We start from the raw sequence: 27,125 nt of genomic DNA on the forward strand, positions 1-27,125 counted from the left end.
TATTTATAATTTTTGGATCTAAGATACAGTATATTTTGAATTGTACAATTTAAAAATACAATGTGCATTTCAAATTTTAGAATTCAGAATACACAATTTTTTATTCTAAATTGTAAAATTAAGAATACAAAAATTGTAAAATTCTAAAAGGTTCATTTCGATATTTTTGAAAATATAGAGGTGACAGAAGAAATTTATGGAGGTGCAGGAAGAATTTGCCATGAAGGGCCGAAACCAAAAGGAGGAAAAAAACAAAGTTAGAAGGTAGGATCCACGCGTTCGCGGGAAGCGTAAGGCGAAGAGAGAGATGACATCCACGGAGTGAGAATGTGCCTTATAAATGGCGTTCACGCCGTGCCGGTCGAAATTTGTCACAGCCAATCATCTTCTCACTTCTTCTTACTCCACTCTCCCACTCACCACACAGACTCTCTCTCTTCATTCAACCCCAAAACCCTTCTCCAATCCCAAGCCCCTCCTCTCCTTCTTCTCCCCTTCCCAATTCCCGTTATTACAATTTCTTCAATTCTAGGGTTAGGGATTTCCTCCACTTTTCATTCCACCATTTTTCCTTCCCATACACTGACTCTCCCTCGCTCCACTCCCTGCTGACGTGGGCCCACCGTCACCGCTTCTCGCTCCATGGAGGCCACGGCCGCCGTTGCCGCTGCCGCCGCCGTTCGCGGTGCCTCGCTCCAGATGCCGCCTCCGTCCCGCAAAGAGTGGCGCGCTGTGGCCGAGCATCATCATTCCGCGCGGAACCCCGACGACGAGGTACTTGTTTGGCGTGTAAACACTTGGCATTGTCTCATTCTGCGGTTCCAGAGTAATGGGGGATCTGCGTTTTGAATATGTAGTGTTTTACTTCGTTAGCGATCAAGAGAACGAGAGGATTCATTTTATTGTCTAATTTTAGTTTAGGTTTTACAGCATTTGTTAGTTCTTACCTCACCAAATTGGGATTAGGGTTTAATAATGTTATTTGACGCGAGATTTTTGTTTCCTCTTACGGTTTTATAAGCTTAGGTGTTATTGGGTTTCTTTAATGTCTTGTTGTTAAACTAAACCTCGAAGCAGATGAGACATTTTGTTCCCGCGGTGAACAGATATAGTTAGTTACTTTTATAGGAAGGGTGGTTTAATACAATGAGCTCGATCCATGTGCACAATATGGTAAACCTGGCGCCAGTTTTTAGTCTAACAAGTTAATGTTAGGTACAATGTACCCAACTTGATCTTGATATTTAAAGTTACGGCCTTACTGGGTATCAAGTATTGGTTTGATCAACATACTTCAGGTTTTTTGGCATATAAGTATTCAATTCTGATTGGTCATCATTATGCCAACGGATGTGGCTCTTAAAACTTTTTTACTTGTTTGGTTGATATTGGACATCTGCTGATGTACAGGAGTTAGACAATACCAAACTAGGGCAATCAGACGAGAGAACCATATATGAGGTAAGGCGATGGTATGAGAATAGCTTTTTAGTTTTAAGGAATTAAGAACCTGAAGATGATTTTGTCCTGTTTTCAAGGTGCAGCAAGGAAGAGAGCCTCTTGATGTTGATTTTTGTTCAATAACAGTGGATGGAACACTAGACAACGATATTTTGCAGCAGCAGCTTCATAATGTTGTTAGACAAAGGCAGGAGCTACTGCAAATGGAGATTGGACTAAAGGCTCAAATGATTGCTAGAACCGAGATAATGGACATGCGAAACACCTTTGATGCCCAGCTCAAGGACAATGTTAATAATACCAACAAGCTTCAGGTGTAAATACAGAGATTTATGTATATTTGGACTCTTAAATTTAAGCTAATCTATCTCCATCATGTGAAAAAAATGGATTTTTCTCATTTTCTTTTACTAGAACTACATGGTTTTAATTTTAATTGCGTCCTTTTATGTTAACAGCTGTGTACATTTCTATTGTTGCAATAGTCTGGTGCATCAGAAGCAGCTTTTTTTTATAATTGTTACTAATTACTAATTACTAATATCTAAATGGGACATATTATACTTGATATATCTGTTTTAATTTACACTTTTATCTACTCTAAAACTTATTTAAATGTTTTTGCAGGAGCAACTTTGTGAAAGGGAGCGTACAGTTCATGACCTTGAAAGGAAAATGGAAGAGAAAGAGAGAGAGCTGCATGCTATTAAATTAGACAATGAAGCAGTCTGTTGAATTTCTACTTTCCTTTTCTTATTTTAAGTTTTACTGGATGTTAATTTAGGTGGTATTTGTACTAATTTATAAGTTAATCATGCTAATCTATTAAATTATCATGTTAGGCATGGGCCAAACAAGACCTTCTCCGTGAGCAAAACAAAGAGCTTGCTACTTTCAGGTTTTTTCTGTTGCCTAAATTATAGGATGTTTAGGTGTTGTTCTGGCCTTCTTTAATTACAAGGTTAATTATTTTTCAGAATGGAGCGTGATCATTCAGAAGCTGAAAGAGCTCAGCATATAAAACAAATACATGATCTACAAGAACATATTCAAGAAAAAGATAGGCAGCTTATTGAGTTGCAGGAACAAGTATGGAGTCTTTTTTTTGTACAATAATTTGTTTCTTGAATATTTTATTTTTTTGGCCTATAATTAATTATTGATGATTCTTTATTTCAGCATAGGGGTGCTCAAGAGACCATTATGTTTAAAGATGAGCAGTTAAGAGAGGCCCAAGCATGGATAGCTCGTGTTCGTGAGATGGATGTTTTCCAATCAACAACAAACCAAACATTACAAGCTGAATTGCGAGAACGCACAGAACAATACAATCAGCTTTGGATGGGTTTTCAGAGACAGGTTGATCTGCCAATTTTTTTTTGCTTCACTGATTAAGTTTGTTTGTTTTGTGGCATCCCTTTCAGTCGTGCCCCAAATAATTCATATTCACCAAGTGATTTATTGTTGTGATTTGGTTTTGTCCTTCAATAGTGGATGTAAACATTAGGCTTGATGGCTTTAGTTTGCAGAGATGGAAAGAGTTCATTTGCATACTATTCAACAACTACAGCTTGAACTGGCTGATGCAAGAGAGAGGAGTGGAGCGTACAATGATGATTCAAGAATGTCACAAATGAATTCTAAAAGTAATGCAACTCAATTTGGACATGAAAATGGAAGTCAATTTGACTTAAATGGAAGCAATGCTTCAGGTGGAAATAATGGTCTCCTTCCAAATGAAAGCACTGATAATGGTGTACCATTTTCATCTACTGGCAATGCATCAATCCAGGTTGGGTGCTAAAATTCATAGAAAGGACATAGGGAAACGTTAGATGTTTGTTGAGCCTTGTAATGAAAACCATTTTGATGACAGCATTTCATGTGTGCAATTATTACCATTTATATTTGGTAATATTCTTAAATTGTTCTAGAGCTGCTGGAATGACCTTGAATGTAATTACTCATTTTGATGATTTTTACTGATAAGTGGTTTCTTTGTAAGTTCTTAAGAAACCTCTATGTTTTTATTAATAGGTTATTGTTGTTAGTCATGTAATTGTTGCTAATTTTAGATGCTGCATTGTAATTTTTATCTTATATTTGCGCCTTTTAAAATTAAATTTTAATCTATGGTGATATAATTACTATTGTTTTGGTTTTGACTGCTTAATATATTATTATATGATATGTATGGTTGTGTGGGGGATGTCTTAAATTTATAACGTTTGAAATCTGCTGTCCATGATTAATTAATTTGATATCGTTTGCAAAACTATCTTAACTGAAGTTTCAATACTCATTCCCTGGAGTTCAATGAGATGAGATATAAACAAGTGTTTTTTTTTTTAATTTGTTAGATTTTTGTATTTTTTTAATGAGAACATTTTAATTTTACTGTTACTGGTAAAAAATTCATGCAGAAACATTTGATGGATTTGTGAATGCGATGTGTTTTTCATACTTTTTTGGCAACTTGCTGGGTCAAATTTAGGTCAAATTCATGTATTTCTTTGTTAGAATAGTGACCTTGTTTAATTTGTTGAATCCAATCACCCTTTAACTTTGTTTTAGACGTGGAGGTTGATGGTGTTTGTTAATGATTTTGGATCACAAGAAAGAGAAGGAGGGTTTGTTTTGCTTTGTATTGTGTGAATTGATAACTTTTGGCAGGACAAGACATATCAATTGAGGAATTGGATAATGTGTTGGTTACCAATATACTAGACTGAAAGTTAATCTATTATTGAATGTTTTGGTTTGAAGAACTGAGATTGATCTAATTCCTACATATCAGTATTTTAGTTGCCAAAGATACACAGTTGTTAAGGAAGTAGTGGTGCTTGAGTGCTTGCACAATGCTTGAAAGTTATGAGATCTAATTGACTTATTTAGAGTGAATGTGATATATACACCGGTGTCTGTCTTCGTTAAAATGTGGAAGTTAATTTTATGAAACCAGTTTCTGCTCTATTTATATGAATATGATGTGACAGTCACCATGTCTGGATTAGACAATGAGTATCTTATCCCTTTTGTATTTTTTGTTCTAGACTGAACATGTTCCTGGTGTCCCTATTACTCCATCGTCTCTACTTGTCCAGCCTTCGTACCTCCCACATGGCCAAGTAGCTGCATTGCATCCATTTGTTATGCACCAACAAGGAGTACCCAATTCTGTTGCATCCCATGTTCCTCAATCGCATGTTGGACATTTTCATCCAGTGCCCTCAATGTCACCTGTGCAGCAGTGGCAGGGTCAACAGGTATCAGAAGATACCAATATTCAAGCTCTCTGCATTTATGTCTGTATTTTAACTGTGTGTACTTATAATTGTTTCTTCAGTCTGTGCCAGAAGGTTCACAATTACCCATACAGGAACATTCTTCGCCATCTCAGACTGATCAGAATTTGATGCGATCAGATGCTAAGTTTAGTTATGAAATGTCTGTGAATGGGCAAACTCTTCATAGAGACTATCTGGATGCTCACATTCAGCAAGGTGATGGGGCACAAACTGTGATTTCTTCAGTTACCACTGAAACCCAGGTTAATGATTGTTATTTGCTTTTTATGTTATTTCCCTTGAGACTTCAGTAAAATACTGATGATCATTTTTTGAATTTTTTTATGGTTCTTCAGTCAGTTGATAAGGGTCAACTTGTTGCTTCCCAACAGGATCAGAGCATGCAACAAATTTCTTCACAGTTCTCTGATGCCTTGCGATTAAACTCTTTTGAACCAAATGGTGAAATTAAGGTTTGTCCCAAGTTTCAACATTGGTTGCATGTCTGATCTTTTTTCTTTTGCAATAATGTGAGGTTAGTAAGTTTGTTCCATTTTGATTGTTTGAAGATGTTTGAATGTTTTAGGTTTATGTACCAACTAAAAGTACACAGTGGCTTCTAAAAACATTTTTGAAAAGCACAATGGGATAAAATTATTGATTTTAGCCCATTGAAAATTCAAATGTGGATACATTCTGATTCATTTTGAAGGCCAACACTTTTAAAGGATCTTGTTACCATGTAATAAGTTGTTTTTAGTAGTTTACAAATCACTTCATTTTTTATGTTTTAAAGAAGAGTGCTGAATAGAAAGTACTTGAAGAAAGCAATCTGAAAATTGTCTTTGATCTGGCTTCTCTTACGGCTCATAAGACAAAACCTTGTATTTTTTTCCTTCTCCAAGAGCATAGTGTATCAAAGAGTGCTGGATAGGAAGCGCTTAAGAAACCATCCAAAATTTGTCTTTGATCTGGTTACTGTTACAGCTGGAAAGATAAAGGGTAACATTTTTTCCCCTTATACAGGAGCAGAGTTCTGTGACATTATCTAATGATGTACCTGATGACCAAGTTTTATTGTCTGAGCAAGCAAGTTCTGCAACAAATGCATCCCCTGTCAAAAGCCAATCAGTTAATCATGAGGAAGTGATTCAGAACAACTCTACTGATTCTGTCTTGTCTGAAGTTTTCACATCTTCTGGGTCAACAGCTTCAACAACAATTACAAAGACATCAGAGACTGCTCTCCTTGATGAAAAATCTTTATTAGCCTGTATTGTTCGTACTATTCCGGCTGGTGGTAGAATTCGTATTAGTTCAACGGTTAGTGAGCTTTAAATATCAACTGTGAGTTATCACAAAAAGAGCCCGTTTTTCCCCTGGCTATCCTGATTTAACTTGTGTAATGTTTCAAATACAGCTCCCTAACAGGCTGGGCAAGATGCTTGCACCTCTACATTGGCATGATTACAAAAGGAAGTATGGGAAGCTGGATGATTTTGTGGGTAGCCATCCTGAAGTAAGTTCTTAATCAGTTTGAGTTTCTAGACTTCAAATTAATAAGATTTGTCATAATTTTGAGGAAATTCAGCTAGATTTGAAGATTGTTGTTGGACAAGATAATTTGATAGGAACCACTCATCTATCAAAAACTCAAACTCAAATCTACTTGTCAAAAGTTCTTCATATCTAGCATTTTCTTTTAATTAATTATCTGCATGTACAAGTTCCTATTGCTGACGATGGATTTGCATCACAGGCTGACAGTTTTTCTTCCTTTTAATATTTTCAGTTATTTTTTATTGAGGATGACTATATTCAGCTTCGAGAAGGTGCACAGAAAATTGTTGCTGCAACTGCGGCAGTTGCAAAAGTTGCGGCAGCAGCTGCTGCATCAACTCCTTATTCTTCATACATGTCCACTGTGGCAGTTACACCAATGGCTCAGTCTCATCGCATGAAAAAAGTTCCTTCAATTGATTCTAAAAATATCAAAAGTGACAAAACACTTCAAGAATATGCAGTCATCTCTTCTAATTTGGGGGATGATCCTCTAAAATTGTCAGTCATGCAGCATCAACAATCTAATGGTCCAAACTTCAGTGTTTCTGGAGGTCTTTCAAATGTCAAGATTTTGAGTAAATCTAAGGATTCTCGGGAAATGGATGGCCCTGAAAGTAGGGTTGTCCCGTCTTCTGTACAATTATCTGTTGGCAATGGGGGCAGCGCCCAAATTTCTGGCTCAGCAAATGGGAGGCTGGTCTCAAGCTTTACTTCTAAACAGCAGACCAGGTATGACTCTATATCCACTGTTGAATGTGGTTTGTCTGTGATGAGAAAAAAAAGAGTTTTACTGACTGTTGTTGTATGACAGGGCAACTGGTGCTGTGTACCATTCTCGGAGATAGTGAGTCTTCTTTTTCGTACTTAATAATGTTATTTACATTTCCTTTAAATTTCCATATACGTGTTAAATATGTCATTGTCTGCTTCGGGTTGGCATGAATGAATTCATATTAATTATATTTATTGCTCATGAATTTCTGACTCGTTGGAATAAAGTCCTGTGTGTTTCCTCTCTTCTAGACCCCTGACCTAGGGCTACAGTTACTCATGTATTTAAGTATTTTAAACTGTCCGCCATTTGATGAAGTAATTAATCTCTTTTTAGTCCTTGTAATAAATGTTAGTTTGGGGTTATTATTTATATTGTATATATGCATTTGTCTGCCTCTATATGGAGAGACGCACCGGTGCAAGGTTTTGTTTGATTCTTACTATTGATAATGTTAGTTTCCTTGTCCGTGACCAATAATAGTGTGATTTTCAATTTTATACTTTTGCGAAAAATTAGCAATCTATAGCAGAATAGGAGTGTACTATATTCTAAATAGCATTTGCGGATTTGACTTAAATGGCTGGAGTGATGCATGAATTCATAATTTGGTTTACTGTTGAATTGGCAGGGAACATGGATGGGCGTGTAGATTATCCTGTCTCACCAGGATGCGGATGAAAACATACAAGAGATATTTATGGGGTTTGTGGGAGAATGTTTTTTGAAGCATTGACGGAGTAATCTTTTGCCCTGGCCAAATTATGATTTGAAGTTGCCGGTGCTATCTCCAGTTTCTGTAGTAATTTATTATTCTCCCTGCTGTTACAATTCAGTGTGCTTTCATTAATCTGGGCCTCTTGCTGTGGTATTCTTGCATACATTGCATCTCATAACTGCCATTTTTTGGTGAATGCTTGAAAGATTAATCAACATAGTTAACCTTAGTTTGCAACCTCCTTTTTTTTGTCCTTTCCATATTTACTAATGCTATATCAGCTTGGGTTCACCACCCAACAAATCTCACGGTTGCCTGTTACGACTATTATCATTAGAGTTTACCTTTCAGGGATATATCTGAACACTAGCTTTTCAGAATCACTCAACTATGTGTTCTAAAATTATTAATTTTGGTTTAAATTCTAACTGCCCTTCATAGGGGTTTTTCGTTGATTAAATTTATTTGGTTGAATTAGAATATTTATTCGAGCTTCATGGAAGTGTTTCTTTTACAAATTGAAGGTACCTTTTGGAAATGTGAATAAAAGAACATTCTAATGTTTACTTTCTAAAACTTAATAAACGGATATAATTAATATTGGGGAAGTTGTAGCTTAAATCTTTATGTATTAATTAGTAAATAATTTAAAAAAATTAGCCAAAATGCGATATATATATATATATATATATATAGTGAGGAAGTAAAATTTTATTATAATTAGTTTAAATTGTGTTAAAAGATTTTGTATTTAACTTAGAGTGGTTACAGAAAGACAGTTAATTATGTTAGAAACATATTCCCTGTCATTAGTCATTGAATTGCAATCTCCAAATTTGAAAATATTGAAAAAGAAATATTTGTTACTAATTTAATTTGTATACTATCATTCATGTTAATAAGCATCCTAATTCATAACTAAAGTGCTTTCATAATATATACACTAATGATTTTGTTAGTAAGCTAGAATAGGGATTTTATTTTATTACGCTTCTACTTTGTACTATTTAACAATGTTTTTTTGAGTCTAAGGTTTGAAAAACTTTGAAATTCAAGGGATTTCTTTCAAATATACAGATAAGAATTCAAGATCATGTTTAACTTTCTATCAGCCATTTTCTCCAACTTTAGATAGACTAGATTCGCGAACGCAATAAATAAAGATAATCAGATAGTTATGTAAGAACGGGGAATACAACATTATGGGGATGTGTGGTGAGAGATTGATTTTTGTATTTGTTGAATAAGTTACTTGTTTTTGTTATAACTAACTTTAATAACATTACACTATTTTCAATTTATTAATTTCAAAAACTAAAATAATAACATTTGTATCCAAGCATGCCTTTTTTTTTCCTTGAAGCGGTATCCAAACATGCTTGAATACAAAGATATTTGATGATAGGAGCATTAACACGTGACCTTAAAATTCAAACCTCGAAATAGACGTTACTTCCAAAGCAAAAATACTTAACTACTAAAATATTGAGAATGGTACTGTAAACATGTTGATAGCATTCCTTTTAAATTTAAAAGATTAACTGTTCACCTACTTAGTTTTCTTTTGCACACCCAAAAGATATTATCAAATATTAGTAAATAGAAAAATTTGTAATTGTGATATTTTTCAAATTTCATTTTTTTTTATGATTAACGATAAGATTGAATGTATTGCAAACACGCTGATATCCTGGTTTACACACCAAATCATTGATAGCAATATTTCCTGAAAATTAACTTCCTGGAATTGAATCTTCAAGAAAAAAAAAAGAGCCTAGATATTAATATTTTGGTGGGAAAAGAAACACCAACAATGTGAATAAGAAGCAGTTAATTCAACAAAATAGAAAATGCTTTTTTGGTTTCTATATGAATTGTTCAATGACGGTCACTGTCTGTAAAGTATGACTAAAAACTATGTAGAAACAAATGTTCTTGGTGTTGTGTTCCCAGTATTTCATCAGCAGGTCCAGACAGTAATTTCCCTAAGACCAGCCAGGAAAAGAATCTGAGCCAGTTTGGTTGCTTGATGGTGTATCTGGAAGATTACCGAGTCTGGTTTGAGAAGCCTGATATAAGCCACTATTAGCACCAGGAAAGTTAACCATTGGTCCAGGAATAGGTTGTTGCTGGTAGAGGAAAAATGGCAGCTTATAGTTTTGCTCATTCATCTGCAAAGGCAACTTTGAAGCCGAGATATCAGGCTGATGTATAGACATTGCCAGATGATGCTGCTGCAGCTGTTGCTGATCACTCAACATCTCAATGGGCACGTTAAATGTAGAGAGATCTGGTTGCGACTGAGACATAGCAACTTGGGGTTGGCGCATGCCTTGCCCCTGTTGCACAATAGCATGGGATGAGACCTGCACACATTTCACACGTGAGGAAAAATTAGAAAAAACCTTAATGATAATAGAATGATGATATCATAACCTGAGATGGGGTGGGTGCCTGAGAGCCAGCGTCAGCAAGTTTTGCCAGATAAGTCAAGTTATGCTGAAGCTTCGCTTGACATCTATATCAGGATATCCAGGTAATGTTCATAAGCCAGTGCACCAGTATTAATAAACAATACAAAAGAAGTTAGAAGACAACACCATTTATAATATTGTATAATTCTCCATTTATGATATAACTTTATAATATAGTAAAAGAATGAGGATTTGAGCATTAAATATCGGGAAATCAGAGACGTGCTAAATAATTCTTCAGATATACATAGAAATAATGAAATTTGTGTTTTTCTTAGCCCTTCCATTCTGCAATGTCCTTATCAGATAGAGGCACGCAATCCATTTGCTCAAGTTGCACACTCGAAGCGATAATTACTCTATATATGAATATCCATGGGCTATTTTAGATTTATGTGATTTCTTTATATGTTATAGTCCTCCCTCTCTAACCTAACATATTTAACCACATGGAACCAAAAATCTGCGCCACTACATCAGACATAAATTCTTATAAAATATATTTTTGAAATTGAACATGTTATTCCATAATCACACCATTCTGTAACCAAAGTGTATTATCTGAAGTTATTGTACCAATATTATCAATTGCATGTCATGAAATATGGCGGAAAACCAAATAATCAGCTGTATCATAAAGCAGATAGCATCACAAACAAATTGCAAAGTCGACTAGCAGTTGAGAATATATTGTATACATCAAGCATACGAAAAATTAGCATAATATTAAGTCAACAGTTCAATTGACCGAAGACTCGCTCAAACCAAACCATGACCACGGCACAAAAGCAGACAGAGCTGCAGTCACCGATTCAAGGAATTCTGCAACGCAATAGCCTGTAGCGCTGCTAAAGCGGTCATTTAATAACAGTGCATGCAATTAAATGTTGGCTACATATGTAAAAATAGATATTTTGCATACTTTTTTCCATATTATCCCTGTTTAAATCTTGACTGAGTTTCACTTCACCAGGCTATATGCTATTGTTATGTAATTAAAGGAATGAGTGTAACTAGGAGATTCTAGCTTTTCAAAGATAAGCATACCTTGCAATTTGTCAAATGAGACACAGTTTCACTCATGCAAATAATAGTGGCCATAGAAAACGAAATACAGTTTCAGGTGTGTAGAACAGCAAATATTATAGGTTTATGTGAAGTAAAAGGTTGCCATGCTAACCGCCATACAGGACTAAATGTTTTGCCCGAGGAAAAGTGTAAAGGAAAAAAAAAAGTGCAACCGACATCTATTGGTACTACCAAGAAGCAACCATAAAGCAGGCAAGAATAAATGCAAGTTAAATAGTTTTGGCTACTCACTGTACTATTTCAGCAAACTTTCCCAGGTTTTGATATTCCAATATTGCCAAGATCAGCTCCTTATTCTCCTCCAAGTACTGCACCAAGCATAAGAATTTCTGTGTGAGATAAACTGCCATAGATATTTAAGTGATCATGGATTCAATTGAGGTGCAAACCGAGCATTTTTACCCAAACTCGTGCATTCATCTATAATCTGAACAAAATATGCATTATGCATATCTAATACACCTCTACGCAACCTAAGTTTTTTTGCAAGAATTCACGTTCCCCATGTTACCAAAGAGGAATATACATGGCATGAATGAATTCCATATAACAACATTACACAGAAACGTCATTTCCTATTGAAGAAACACACTATTGACGCTGTCACGTTCATTCGATTCAAAAAAAGGCAAAAAAGTAAACAAAAGCTGAAAACCAGATCAATAACTTAGGGCACAAGGAAAAACAATGAGTAGAGCCCCAAACAAATTTTGTGTCATTAACTAGTCATGGATTGGACAAGCAAAAGACACAACATCAAAAGATGCCATTTTTATTAAACCCCAAGATAAACATAAGAGCAGAGATAATCTAGACGGTTAAAACAAAGAAATGTGAGGACGGTAATGAAACAGAGAAGTGAGTAAAGTAAAAAAAAAGTTGGCACCTTTTGGATCTGTTCAGTGGTGAGGGTAGAGACATTAGACAATGAAGGATCAGCGTTGAACATTTTCTTGTTTCTTCTTCACAATAAGAAACCAAAAAACAGAATCCAAAACAAAACCCTAACCCTTTCTCTTCTCCACAAATCACCCTTCCAAGTTCAAATGTGCAGTCTTCGCTGCTCTTTTTTGTCTCGGTTTAAATAGAAGCGACTGTTCATTTTTTCATGCATTTTGTTTTTCTAGTAAATAATAATAAATCTCATTTATTATTTTGAGTCAGTTTACTTTATATTTATTACCCACCTTTTTTTTGCACTTCCTGTTATTTTACAATTCAAAATTAAGAATACTATCAATATACAGAGTTATATATATATATATAATGTTACTTTTTGTTCTAAATGTTAAAAAACGAGAAAAGTATGTATTTTGAAAATATTTGTATCATTTATGTTAAAATATAAATTTAAAAATACTAGTAACAGTCAATGTTTTCTATGTTAAAATAATTTAATAAATTAATTTTCATCTGGTATATATTTTTGTTTAATTTAAATACATTTTTTATTTTTTGTAACAATTTAATTTATAGAGAGTATATCCTTAAGTTAAATAAATGAAACAATGGAAACCAAATTTATTCAGTGGTTGAATGGTTAAGCTTTTCGGGAAACACATGCAAACTTCTTCTTTTTTCTGTTTAAGGGTAAATAAAAATATTTTTATGAAGAGTATAATTAATTTTAAAAAGACTAAATTATTTTATATTATGTAAAATTAATTTTAGCTATAAAATCCATATAGTTATGGTACTTTACGTTTACAAAATATTTATCTTTTAAAACAAATTAATTGTAAATGGTTTATTTTTAAACTATTATTCTTTAAAAAATTATCATAACCTCAATTTCTTAAACCATTTTTTTTTTCATTTGTGGAGAGGAAGATTTTGTTTATATGTCGACTTAGTTCAAAGAATTATAATTTTTATTTATTTTACTATTGATATGAGATTAGGTCCCTGGCTTGAACTATTACTAATTAGAGATAAATAAGAACTTTTGCTCAAAATCTTGTTTGTATCAAGTTTAAAATTGACAACCACTTTTTGCCAAAGCTTTATCTAGATAAACCAATTCTAAGACTTGTGTGATTCATATATAATTATTTTGTTATTAAGCTTTTTGGGGAGAAAATGTTATTATGAAGGGGAATTTCTAAAAATATGGAAACTAAGTGGAGACATCAACGTAATGGATATAGACAATTAAATATTGGTAGAAATTTTTACTATTGCTTCACAATAATAAATGGCCCCTAATTTTGTGTTATCTTATACTAAAATTGGACGAACTACAACATAGATTCTTTTTCTTACTTTAATTTTGTTTACTATCACAAAAGTCTTTTTTTATTATATATATCTATGATCATATACAAGCAAATCAAATTCGATACAATCACCATTTAAATGGAACAAATATGTGTTCTAATGAACCTTTGGTTCACACAACAAAATATTTACTACATCAAATTTCGAGTAATTGATTTTGTCAATAAAAAAATCATTTAATATAAAAAAGCATTTAATATAAAAAAATCATTTAATATAAAAAAGCATTTAATATAAAAAAATTATTTAATATAAGCAGTTAAAATAATCTATAAAATATTTATATAATATATTAATTATCAAATAAACTACTTTGATTTGACTAACAAGTCATATAATATATATTACATTAATTGTTAAGTAAAATTATTTGATATTTATATATTATATCTAGATACGATAAAATGATTTGAACTAGTGAACATAAGATAATATATTATGATCTTTCCACATTCTTCCTTCCCTTTGTTCTAGCCAAGGTCATGAGGAACCCTTTCCTCTAGTGCAAACACCTTACATACCTAAACTTGAAAATCTCACAAAAGGAATGAGGTTAGGTTAGACCAAAAAAATATTATGGTATAATTTAAACTAAGTCATTTCTTGTATGACCCATTTATCATTCAACCTACACCAGCTTAAGTTGAGCTTATCTACAAGCTTGTGGATAGACCCGTTTTGTAAAATAATTATTATATTTTTAAATATATTAATGTTATTATTAACATAGATACCATTCACTAATAGCATTTAAATTTTAAAATACACATTCTTTTAGTTTTTTTAAAAGGATAAAATATCCATCAATTGGAATGTAGATTGAGTCATACTTAAAAATTACAACTTACTTAGAATACTTCTTGGAATATGTAAACATAAATTTATAAATTTATTAAATGACATGACAAATTGAATTAGGTTAAATAATCTTTTGCCAACTTTATGTGTACTTTTTCATACAAAAATCATTTTATATACGTTTTTTTTGTTCTTTTATGTCTTTTCCTATGATGATTCAAAAGATAACATGATAGGAGTAATGTGAAGTGAGAAGATGATTTAATTGCTCTTTTGTGTCTTCTTCTATGATTAAAAGATAACATGATACGAGTAATGTGAAGTGAGAAGATGATTTAGTTATTTTTTACTAGACTATTAAGAAGGTTAGGATTAACTAATATTTATTTTAAGAAATCATTTGAAAAGATACACAATTCAATGACTTGCTAGTTCTAATTATTATGAGAAACAATACTAGACTAATTTTATTACAATAAAAAATTATACATCATACAAACTTCTGTTGAATAAATTACTTGTGTAATTTTTTGTAATTATATCATAATGGATATCTCATTTATTAAAAACATGTAGTTAGATAAGAATTGATGTATTTTTTAAAGATAACATGTTAGACATCAGTGCGAATATTGGTATGTCAACTAGAAAGGGACCTCAAAGTTCAACAATCATGTACCATCATATGGAAAAAGATACATAAAAAAAAATACAAAATCATGGGGGATCAAACTGAACTCATTAAAAAACACACCCCAAAAAGCATACAACCAAACAAAATGAAAGTTTGTGGATTTATACTTGTTATGAAAAAAGTTCAAACTAATATTAGCACAAAAGAACACTAAACCAGGTCAAGTTTAATATATTATCAATTCCAGAGCTATTAAGATTATTTGTACAACAATTATCTTCACGATAAATATAAGAAACCTTAAAATTCACATTCTATCAATTTTTAATACATTTCATCCCTCTTCCTCTAAAAATCCAAGGAACTAACAGAAGATCAGAGAAAGACTTGACAAACCAAGGTAGAGTCACATTTTAACCACAAACGTCTATAACCACGAGCCATAAAGACCATAGTAACCAAGATAATCGTCATAAGTTATGCATAAAATGATTTATTGATACCAAGATAAAAGAGGAAACTTCTAGACAAAACTTTATCAAAAAAATCCTTTACAAATAACATGTTTGGGATACTCTTTAGTTGCTTTACCAATGTTGATTTTAACCCATCCAACATCAAGCATCTTCCAAATTACTTAGAGAGACTAAAGCTCTTTTCGAGATCTTGTTTTAATACCAAAGAACTTCAAAATATCAAAGTCAGTAACATCATTATTCATATTGTTTTTAAATAATCAATTGATATTTTGATGTGTCATTGTATTGTGTGTATAGTCGTATCCAAATTTAGACTTTGTTGAAACTAAGTATGATTTCTCACCTTCAACAACATCCAAATAATATATTACACCCAAAATGGAGATGCTTTATCCTTGTGTTGTTTGCACAAAGAATACATAAAGTTGATTCTTGTAACTTGAAGTACCTTATTCGAGAGAATTTTATTATATAACAAGAACTTTGGCGGGTGAAATGGAATTCACTCATATCAAACTTCCTCAGTTTGAAGAATCATGAAAAGTGTGAAAGAAAGTTTTAGCCACTTTTTAACCCACTACACTAAAATTATATAAGATTCAATTAGGAACATAAGGTAAATCTGTAAAAATCAGATTTTGAATATTGTGAAATGATTTGTGAAAAAAAAAAAAACAAAAATTATAATCCCAAACATTAAAAAATTTAAAATATGTTAGTAATTCCAACTAAACGAGAAAACTAAGAATTGAAATACCATTTCAAAACTTAATTTGCTATTTATTTTCAAAATATGGGTATTATCAAGAAGAAGTGTATGATTCATAAGAGACAAATTTATTATATTATTGAATACAATTTTATTTGTAATATATAACTAAAATTTGTTTTATTCACTTTAAACAACAAGTAAAATATTATAAATATTCATAACAGTGACTACCCGAATTGGAAAGTGAAAAAAATCATTATGTTCTCAATTTGAAAAATAATTTTTCAATAGATTATTCACCAATTTTACACATGGAAATTTACTAAAGAGATGAAGCTAATTTAATGCCAGCTTAAAAAAAAGTGAAGGAACCTTTAATTTTAATAAATATAATGGTAGTCCTCTTTATTATAATAAAAAAGAATTGGCATTGTCAACGGTAAAGTGGCTCACATTTCTAAGTCATATAAATTACAAAGTTATCACATAATAAATTATATGGAATAAAGAAGGTCATATTTTATTATAAGGTAACTCCAACCAAAAATATTTATTTAGTCTTTTACTTCCAATAACTCTCATCTCGAAACAAGCAAAAATTTACACAAACAATCTTACAAAGTATTTAAAGTTCATACACCTTTTTTTTTTCTTGTGATATTTTTAAGAGATTATTTTTTTTAAATTATAAAATAATATTTTTTTTTCATTTATATATTTGTTCACCTATTTTTTTAATAAGCTTATAAAGATGTATTTTGATATTTATTTCGTAGGTCTAAGGTTTAGAGATATACAATCAATTCTCAATAGACATAATTTTGACTTTGTACCGTATTTATACAAGTGTCATGTTGACTTAATGATAGATTCTTTTGTAATATTTATTTCTTTTAAATTATGCTAATTGCGTTAACATTTTGGAAATTATACATTGTGCATGTAAGTAAAAAAAGGAGAAATATGATGTGGCTTAAAAGTTGATCAATTAGTTTGGAAAAAGGATACAAAATTTTATAATTTATAGAAAATTTAACTATATTAAATTTGAATAATTTTGATTTTAAATAGTTGAATTTTTTTAAATATTTTTTTAATAAAATAATCAAATTTTGATTTTATTATTTTGATAAAATATTATAATTATCATCAACTTTAAAATTATTAAATATAACAATTACTAGCACTACTAATACTAATATCAATAAAAAAGTAATCTTTGCACACATGTGGATAAAATAAATGAGTATTACATATTTTAATAAAAAATAAAGTTCACATTCATTAAGAAATAACTACACTGGTATTGATAAAAAAAATCTTAGCAAATGTAGACTACTAAAAAATTATTGTTTATCTAAGTGGATAAAGAATCTCAATAGTATTAACGGAAAAATAACTCATCAATATTAATTAAAAGCTTTCCAATGGTTGAAAATATTTTCATTGACATTAGTAAAAAAATGTTCTATTAATATTGATAGATAAAACCTTAATTAAAGTTAGTTGATAAGTAACCTAGACTTAATAGATGTAGGAAATAATGTCTTATTTTTAAAGTGGATTATAAAAAGATATAACATTCAGTAAACTATGAATTCTCAATTTACATGTTAAGAAGGATGAGATTCACAAAATTTGGGTGAATGGAATAAATGAATGTTTACATTCAAGCACAATATCAATTTTAATAAATGAAAGTATAATAGGGCATTAAGAAAAAGAGATTCTTTATCCAATCACAGGTTTGACATGATAAGGTGAACAAAATGCTGAATACATTGTCAAATATGCACTATCACAATCAATTGTATGTCCACTTCAATCTTGTGAGCTATATAAAAAAATTTGAAGGGAGAAAATTTCACATATATAAAGTTTTGTATCAAGGCAGTGGTTAGGAACATTTTACCAACAAAAGGAAAAACTATTGAAGAGAAATATTATTACAGTAACTTGATATCAATTTAAAAATTAATTATAAATTTTTATTAATAATAAAAACTACTTTAAATATAAATAATTTATTAATTTATAAAATAATATATAACTTAATAAATATAATAATTAATTATTTTTTTCTCTAAAATTAATTTTTATTTAATGATCTGTATTAATAATATATTGTGTTTTATTTTTTCTTTCTTAATTCTTTGGAGAGGAGTTTTTTTTTTTTTTTTTCATTTTCATCCCTTTATGTCTTGTCAAAGAGACTCTATGTTTCCTTACTTATTTGTTTTGTGAATGAAAAAATTTTTCTTTGTAAAAATAAATGTAGTTGTAACATGTTTAGGTATTAATATTTAGGCATTATATATATATATATATATATATTTTAAATTATTTGCATTGTAAAGTTTAACAACGTAAGAATTATTTGTAGTATTAAGGTAAGTCTCAAGAAGTTCCTTAGTTAGTGCTCTTAGAATTATAATGATTTCTAACTTTTTTTTATAAAAAAACAAATTATTTAAGGTACTTTGAAAATATTGATTCTATTATTAATAAGATGCAAACAAAACTAATTTTTCCACTAAATTTGTTTTCAACTAAATTGGTACCATTAAACTTTCATACTTCATTAGTACTCTATTTGATACTTATGTATTATAGGCAAGAAAGAAAATGATTTAATAATTCTTAAGAGGAATAAACAAGTTAATATTTTTTTTTATCTAATATTTCTTTTTTTTAATAATTTATTTAATATTTTTTTTTAATAATTGACAACAGTACCATGACATTGAATTTAGCAAGAATTCATGAATAAGTTTTTTCCTTTTCTTTTCATATACAAATATCTTGGACTTCTTTACTATAGTTTGTTTTTTTTTTCTTTAACAAGGGTTTATAACTTTTTAAACAATTTATGGACAAAAAAAGTTACATAAAAACAAATGGAGCGATTAATAATTATACATAAAAAATAAAAAACAGCAAAAATTCATTTGAAAGTTAAAAAAAAAATGGAAGTAGTAGAATGCTTACTTCGCCATGACAAACCGATGGAAGAGCGGTTTGGAATAGTGGGTATTTATAATCATTATGTTAGTCTATGTTATTATGTGTATTTTGATTTTTTTTTTTAAGATTTAAAATAATTAATATTATAAATTAATTGTATAGTCAACAAAGCTTGTGGAAAAAGCTACTGTTTCTTTATAAATACCCACATTTCCAAATTAATGTAATACAAAATCACATTCAAATATAAACTCTCTCTTCTTCTCCTCTCTTAGTTTTATACTAGTTTTTTTTTTAATTAGCTATTTAATTCAATCATATGTGAATGTTTGATTCAACAATTAGTTAGTATTCCTTTGTTTACTTCAACAACACAAGCTAGAGCAATGAAAGTAAAGTCATAGGCAATTAGTTATAGATCTATATTTTCGTTCTTTTTTTATATGTTACAATGCTATTTTTTCCTGTTCTTATTTTATATACTAAATATATATTTGTATTGATATATTAAAAATAAATACATTATATATATATATTATTTATTTTTTTTGTTTTAAAACATTAATTTTCTAGTTTTTATTGTTTATTTTTTTAATATGACTACTCGAATTTTACTCCATTTCTTAATCTTTGTTAGCTTATTTTGTATTAATGACACACAAAATTTGATTTTTAGTAATTTGCAACTATAAAAGTAATGTAATATTAACCTGATGTGTTATTTATTTATTTATTTTTATTCATTAGTTAATCATAAATAAATATATGTGTTGACATAGGGTTTTGGTTTCAGACCCCTAAGTCAATATATACAGGCTCAACAACAATCTCATTGGGATGCCGCAATTCGAGTCCTAAAGTACATCAAAGGATCATTAGGACAAGGATTGCTATTGCCATATAAGAATAATATGACATTGACAACTTATTATCATACGTAATTATTTATTTATTGTACACTAGAAATTTAGGCGGGACACTAGAAATTTTAGTGATATATTCATAAATGGATTTCAACCACGACCACAAAATGATACCCCTGATTCCGTCTATTACAATTTATATGATTTTATTTATAAGGGAGGCAATAAGTTTACGTGGTATAAACCAAATGGTATGGTGAAGAGCAGAATTGATAGGGTTCTTGTGTCAAAAGAATGGCTCGATGCTTGGCCCCGTTGTCAACAGTTCGTCCTAAATAGGTCAATTTCAGACCATTGTACAGTTGTTCTTAAAGAAGTGTCTGTTGACTGGGGTCCGAGACCTTTTATATGCTTGGATGTTTGGCAAAGAGACAGTAGATTTAAAGACTTTGTGAGGAGGAAGTGGGTTAGCTATGATGTGCAAGGACGTGGAATTTATATTTTCAAAGAGAAACTGAAAAAGCTAAAAGTGGATTTAAAAGTTTGGAACAAAGAGGTCTTTTGGGATGTTAACCTTGCTAGTGAGGAGTTACAAAAGAGGATTAATGTGTTAGATGCACAAGATGATGATAGAGGCTTGGTTGAGTCTGAAAGGGAGGAAAGGAGAACTTTGTTAGTTGACCTTAATAGAGCTATGTTTAAACAGGAGGCGGTTATGTTCCAGAAGTGGTTGAAACATGAAGATCTTAATACAAAGTTCTTCCACTCATTCGTGTAGTGGAGAAGGGCGAGGAATGAGTTACATGGGATGTTTGTTGACGACCAGTGGTGTGAGGATAAGAAGGTGATTAAGGACAAGGTCAAAGTTTTCTTTGAAGAAAGGTTTGCCAGAAAAGAAGGATGTCAAGTTAGGTTGGACAACGTTAGGTTCAACTCTATTTCGAAAGAAGATAATGAGTTATTGATTGCCGATTTTTCTGAAAAAGAAATTAGGGATGCGGTATGGAATTGTGATAGTTCTAAGAGTCCTGACCTTGATGGTTTTAATTTTGGGTTCTTAAAGCATTGCTGGGAAATCATTAAGTCGGACGTGGTGTCAACAGTGAAGGATTTTGCATCTAAGAGTCATTGGCCTAGAGGTTCAAATGCATCATTCCTATGTCTTGTTCCAAAAGTAGAAAACCCTCAGCAACTTGGCAAATTTAGACCTATTTTGTTGGTCGGGTGCCTATATCATCTCTAAAGCGTTGTCTCTACGCTTGAAAAAGGTGATTAGTAAAGTCATTGATATTAGACAGTCGGCTTTCCTGGAAGGTAGGGGTTTGTTAGACAGTGTTTAGTGGCGAATGAGGTTTTGGAAGAATATAAAAGGAAAAGGAAGAGTTGTGTTTTCTTTAAAGTTGACTATGAGAAGGCATATGACTCGGTAAGTTGGGATTTTCTCTATTATATGCTAGAAAGGTTGGGCTTTTGCGCTCAATGGATTCGTTCGATTAAGGGGTGTTTAGAATCTGCTTCAGTCTCGATGCTTGTGAACGGTAGTCCAACTAGGGAATTTACTCCTGGGAAGGGACTTCGTCAAGGTGATCCGTTAGCACTGTTTCTTTTTTTGATAGTTGCGAAAGGGTTGGCTGGGGTTTCCAGGATGGTAGAAGAGAAGAGTTTGATTGACAATCTAGAGGTTGGAAGGGATAAAGTGAAGATAAATATGTTACAATACGCTGACGACACTTTATTCTTTTGTAAAGCTAATATAAAAAGTGTCTTCAATATGAAGGCAATCTTACTCTGCTTTGAGCTTGCTTCTGGGCTTAAGGTCAATTTTGTGAAGAGTACTATCGATGGGTTGGGGTTGGATCAAATCTTGCTTTAGAGTTTTGCGGCTATTCTAAATTGTAAAGTGATGGTAACTCCTTTTGTTTATTTAGGGTTGCCGATAGGAGGGTGTCACAAACGGGGTGCGTTTTGGAGCAGGGTGATAAAGAGAGTTCAGGGTAAATTGTCAAGATGGAGAGGCAGGTGTCTATCGTTGGCTGGGAGGATTTGCTTGTTAAAATCAGTTCTCTCCTCAATCCCGTTATTTTTTATGTCATTGTTTAAGTTACCTTCTGTGGTGGCGGCAGAGAAGTTAGTTCGAATACAAAGGATTTTCCTTTGGGGATGGGGTTCAGATGGTAGGAAGATGGCTTGGGCCTCTTGGAAAAAGGTTTGTGAGCCTCGTGACTATGGGGGTCTAGGTATTATTGACCTAAGGTTGTTTAATTTGGCTATATTAGGTAAGTGGATCTGGAGGTTGGGTACGAATAAGGGTGGTCTGTGGAAAGAGATCCTCGTTTCTAAGTATGGTGGGTGGAAAAACTTGAGAGAGGAAGGTAAAGTTGGTAGGGGCTGTCTTTGGTGGAAAGATTTGAAGGAGGTGTGGGCTTCAGAGGGTTGGGGAAGAAGTTTTGAAGATGGGTTTGAGTGGGAAGTTGGTGAAGGGAGGGCTATCCTTTTTTGGGAGGACAGTTGGTTGAGTTGTGGAGCGTTGAAGAGTGTTTTCCCGAGAATTTTCTCTCTTAGTGTGACAAAAGGTGCAAAGGTGGCTGAACTAGGGAATTGGATTGATGGAGTTTGGGTGTGGCACTTTGAATGGCGTAGACCCTTTATTGAATGGGAGAAACCTCTGCTGGAGCAGTTCTTTCAGTTACTACAAGGGGCGAAGTTGGAATTGGGGAAGGCAGATTGCAGGATTTGGAAGGCAGAGGGCTTTCATACTTTTACGGTTAACTCAGCCTATTTTCAGGTTAGGAAGGATAGAGTTGGGTTGGGGAGGTTTCTCCAGTTTACAGTAAGTTGTGGATGTGCAAAGCTTTGCCTTCCGTTTTGGTCACTGCTTGGAGGGTGATGGAGAATAAGATTGCTACTAGGGTAAATTTGGAAAGGCGAAGGGTGGTGGTAGAGAATCTGGTGTGTGGTTTGTGTGGGAAGGTGGAAGAGTCGACCAGTCATCTGTTTTCCGTCTGCGAGTTTATCTGGCGGGTGTGGTGTCTTTGTTTTGAGTGGCTTGGAGTGTCGTTTGTTATTCACAAGGACCCTTTGGTAAACTTCCAACAATTCAGGTTGTGTTCGGCTTCTGATGTGGTTAATGACGTTTGGGGGGCGATTTGGGTTGGTGTTGTGAGTGGAATTTGGAGACATAGGAACTCGGTGACCTTCGACAGGGGCGTGGTAGATGCGCTCGAGGTATTTGCACTGGTACAGGTAAATGTTTGGTCTTGAATTTTTGCAAAGTCCTGTTGTAATTCCTTTACGTACCCCAAATGGGTTTTGAACCCAGTGGATTGTATGAGGCTGGTTGTTTAATGCTTTCTTGAGTTGATTTTGTTGTTCCTTATTTAAGTTGGAAGGTGTTCCTTGGTTGGAGGTTGTAAGGCGCTAGCTCTTTATGTATAAGGGTTGGACCACCCCTGAAGTGGTTCCCATTTATTTATTTTTTATTGCTGATAAAAAAAAATTTTATAAGGGAGGCATGACTCTTAGGTTTGAAAGGCTGAAAAGCATGTATTTGTGAGCACATATGTTAATAGTTCATGAAAACAAAAAGTTACCACTAAACTTATCGATAAGCTTTTAAACTAACATATTACTGTTATGAGATATTTACATTAGGTGGAATTTCTGCTGCTTTGAGTCTTGGAGATAGTTATGCTCTATTTTCTCATCAAGATAGAGTTTGCTTTCCCGGGATAGTAAGTGACTTTATTTGATCATGTTTTACGTATAGAGCAACACTGAAATCACCAGAATCAATGTTAGATATTAATTTTTATAATTATCTCATATTATCAATTACTAACTATAAAATATTATATCCTGTAGGAAAGTGAAGTCAATAAAAGAAAAAATATTAATTAGAAATAAGTATTTATAAACATCTTTTTATAACTCCTTCTATCCCATCTAAATACACGAGGATAATGATCAATATTCCTATAGCAAACTTTCCTTAATTTTCCTTCTCCAATATTAACATTATTGATTTTCGTTCATATATCTTGAAAAAATTAAAATAAATACACACAAGAGTAAGAAAAATGAAGATTTTGTGTTCTCTTTTGTGTATTTACATCACTCCATGTATATGAAATAAATACCTAATCTAAGTAACCATAGTATTTTGTTAGATATAACACCTTTTTAGATAGATAAAAAAACAACATAAAATAAAATAAGATTAAAGATAATAAATAAAAGAAAATAAATAAAAGAAAATAAATAGATATAAGAATTGTTATAAGAAAATAAATAGATATAAGAATTGTTATAAGAAAATAAATAGATAACGTGACTTTATTCGATCATGATATATTAATTTTTATAATTATCTCATATTATCAATTACTAACTTTAGAATATTATATAGTGCAGGTAGGTGGAGACAATAAAAGAAAAAATATATTAATTAGAAACAAGTATTTTATAAATATTTCTTTATAAGTCCTCGTGTCCCATCTTAACACACGTGCATGACGATCAATATTCCTATAGCAAACTTTACTAACTTTCCTTCCCCAATATTAACATTGATTTTCGTCCACATATCTCGAAAAAATTAAAATAAATACAGACAAGAGTAAGAAAAATGAAGATTTTTTATTCTCTTTTGTGTATTTACATCCGTGTATAGGAAATATATACAAGTCTAGGGATCCACTAATAATGAGATTCTATCCTTATTAAATTACGTATAATTGCGTACAATATCGTACAGTAACACACAAAAATTGCATACAATATCGTACAATAACGTACAAAAATTACATAAAATATCGTACAATAAAACTTCAATTTTTATACTATCTCAATAAAATTTTCAACTTGCACTAATTTAGTAATTTAATACTACACTTCATAAATATTGTTAAAAAAATCAAAAAGCTGCAAGTCTGCGGTAATAATTTATATTGGAGTTCTGTAAAATTGAAATTAGAAAGGTTATCGTCCAAAACAAAATACCTAATCTAAGTAACCATAGTATTTTGTTAGATATAACACTTTTTTAGATAGATAAAAAAATAACATAAAAGAAAATAAGATAAAATAAAATAAGATTAAAGATAATAAAAAAATAAAAAAATAAATATAAGAATTGTTATAAGATTTATTTTTTTAATTCTTATAGCTCTATGATTTAATTTATCACTGCATATGAAAGACGAAAAAATGAATATAGTTCTAGATAGGTAGACGAAAATCAATAATATTAATATTGGGAAGGAGAGTTAAGTAAAATTTATTATTGGAATAAAGATAGTCATACTCAACTATTCAGGTGAGACACTGGAAATTTGAGTGATATATTCATAAATGGATTTCAACCACGACCACAAGATGAAACTCCCGATTCCATCTATAAAATTTATATGATATTATTCATGAGGAAGGCATGCCTCGTAGTTCCAAAAGGCAGAAAAGTAATGTATTTGTGAGCACCTCATTATATAGTTCATGGAAACCAAAAGTTACATATTACTCTTACGAGATATTTGTATTAGGTGGAATTTCTGCTGCTTTGGATCTTGAAGATAGTTATGCTCCGTTTTTCTATGAAGACAAATTTTGCTTTGCTGGATAACACGTGACTTTATTCGATCATGTTTTACGTATAGAGCAACACTAAAATCACTAGAATCAATGTTAGATTACATTTCATGATATATTAATTTTTATAATTATCTCATATTATCAATTACTATCGTCCAAAACAAAATACCTAATATAAGTAACTATAGTATTTTGTTAGACATAACACCTTTTTAGATAAATAAAAAATAAGATAAAATAAAATATGATTAAAGATAATAAAAAAATAAAAAAATAAATATAAGAATTGTTATAAGATTTATTTTTTTAATTCTTATAGCTCTATGATTTAATTTATCACTGCATATGAAAGACGAAAAAATGAATATAGTTCTAGATAGGTAGACGAAAATCAATAATGTTAATATTGGGAAGGAGAGTTAAGTAAAATTTATTATTGGAATAAAGATAGTCATACTCAACTATTTAGGTGAGACACTGGAAATTTGGGTGATATATTCATAAATGGATTTCAACCACGACCACAAGACCTTTAATATGGTATCTAGAGCATAAGGTTAGGGTTTAGAAAATATATACAAGTGTAGGGATCCATTAATCATGAGATTATATCATTGTTAAATTATTTACGTATAATTGTGTACAACGTATAATAATTGCATACAATATTGTACAATAAAAATTGAATTTTTATACTATCTCAATAAAATTTTCAACTTGCACTAATTTATGGATTTAATACTAAAATTGATAAATATTGTTAAAATCTCAAAAAGGTGCAAGTCTGCAGTAATAATTTATATTGGAATTATGTAAAATTGAAATTAGAAAGTTTATCGTGCAAAACAAAATACCTAATCTAAGTAACCATAGTATTTTGTTAGACATAACAATTTTTTAGATAAATAAGAAAATAAGATAAAAGAAAATAGATAAAAGATAATAATTAAATAAAAAAATATAAGAATTTTGATAAGATTTTTTTTTAATTCTTATAGCTTTATTATTTAATTTATCATCGCATATGAAAGATGAACAAATGATTATAGCTATAGATATGTGGACGAAAATCAATAATGTTAATATTAGGAAAGGAAATTTAAGTAAAGTTTACTATAGGAATAAAGATAGTCATACTCGACTATTTAGGTGGGACACTAGAAATTTTAGTGATATATTCATAAATGGATTTCAACCACGACCACAATCCCTTTAATATGGTATCTAGAGCATAAGGTTAGGGTTTAGAGTTCAATTTCTATTGGTGAACCCACTATTCACTGTAATTTTCCAGCCACCGCCCCACTGTCTCGCCGGAGCTACCACCACCTCGCCGGAGCCGTCGCCAGAATCTCGTCGGAGCCTCTGCTGGAGACGCTGTCAGAGCCTTCATCTTTGTTGTTGCCACTAATTAACCCGTGACTGGATTTGTCCTTATCTTCTATGAC

The 27,125-nt window shown here is 31.4% G+C and overlaps 2 protein-coding genes across 6 annotated transcripts; one reads left to right on the forward strand and one right to left on the reverse strand.

Moving 5' to 3' along the window:
* Positions 1–201: 201 nt before the first annotated feature.
* LOC137822553 (RNA polymerase II degradation factor) lies at positions 202–8,038 on the forward strand. Of its 5 annotated transcripts, none has more exons than XM_068627453.1 (16): positions 202–774; positions 1,411–1,461; positions 1,539–1,775; positions 2,089–2,187; positions 2,304–2,359; positions 2,439–2,550; positions 2,641–2,820; positions 2,984–3,253; positions 4,515–4,727; positions 4,808–5,011; positions 5,105–5,221; positions 5,775–6,071; positions 6,169–6,267; positions 6,541–7,040; positions 7,123–7,155; positions 7,715–8,038. In XM_068627453.1, coding segments are annotated over exons 1-16 (2,601 nt in total). In that variant the 5' UTR covers positions 202–642; the 3' UTR covers positions 7,716–8,038. The 5 variants fall into 5 exon arrangements, with proteins under 5 accessions (XP_068483554.1, XP_068483555.1, XP_068483557.1 ...); XM_068627454.1 differs by having other exon boundaries at positions 205–774; positions 1,545–1,775; XM_068627456.1 differs by having other exon boundaries at positions 263–774; positions 1,545–1,775; positions 5,141–5,221.
* Positions 8,039–9,617: 1,579 nt separating this feature from the next.
* Positions 9,618–12,420, reverse strand: LOC137821209 (uncharacterized). The gene is made up of 4 exons (XM_068625688.2): positions 12,251–12,420; positions 11,596–11,672; positions 10,238–10,319; positions 9,618–10,167 (listed from the first exon to the last, which is right to left on the reverse strand). Exons 1-4 carry the CDS (start codon positions 12,311–12,313, stop codon positions 9,787–9,789), a joined length of 603 nt encoding a protein of 200 aa, XP_068481789.1. The 5' UTR covers positions 12,314–12,420; the 3' UTR covers positions 9,618–9,786.
* Positions 12,421–27,125: the final 14,705 nt, after the last annotated feature.

The sequence above is a fragment of the Phaseolus vulgaris genome, chromosome 9 (assembly GCF_051622355.1).
Source record: "Phaseolus vulgaris cultivar YP4 chromosome 9, ASM5162235v1, whole genome shotgun sequence".
In the NCBI taxonomy this organism is placed as follows: Eukaryota; Viridiplantae; Streptophyta; class Magnoliopsida; order Fabales; family Fabaceae; genus Phaseolus; species Phaseolus vulgaris.

Excerpts from the sequence above, each read along its gene's own strand:
- LOC137822553 (XM_068627453.1), top strand. The coding sequence starts at position 643 with ATGGAGGCCACGGCCGCCGTTGCCGCTGCCGCCGCCGTTCGCGGTGCC. Across the intron at positions 775-1,410 it reads CGCGGAACCCCGACGACGAG|GAGTTAGACAATACCAAACT; the intron begins GTACTTGTTTGG and ends GCTGATGTACAG. Across the intron at positions 2,551-2,640 it reads TTATTGAGTTGCAGGAACAA|CATAGGGGTGCTCAAGAGAC; the intron begins GTATGGAGTCTT and ends TCTTTATTTCAG.
- LOC137821209 (XM_068625688.2), bottom strand. The coding sequence starts at position 12,313 with ATGTTCAACGCTGATCCTTCATTGTCTAATGTCTCTACCCTCACCACT. Across the intron at positions 11,673-12,250 it reads CCACTGAACAGATCCAAAAG|TACTTGGAGGAGAATAAGGA; the intron begins GTGCCAACTTTT and ends TGCTTGGTGCAG. Across the intron at positions 10,320-11,595 it reads AAGTTTGCTGAAATAGTACA|ATGTCAAGCGAAGCTTCAGC; the intron begins GTGAGTAGCCAA and ends ATCCTGATATAG.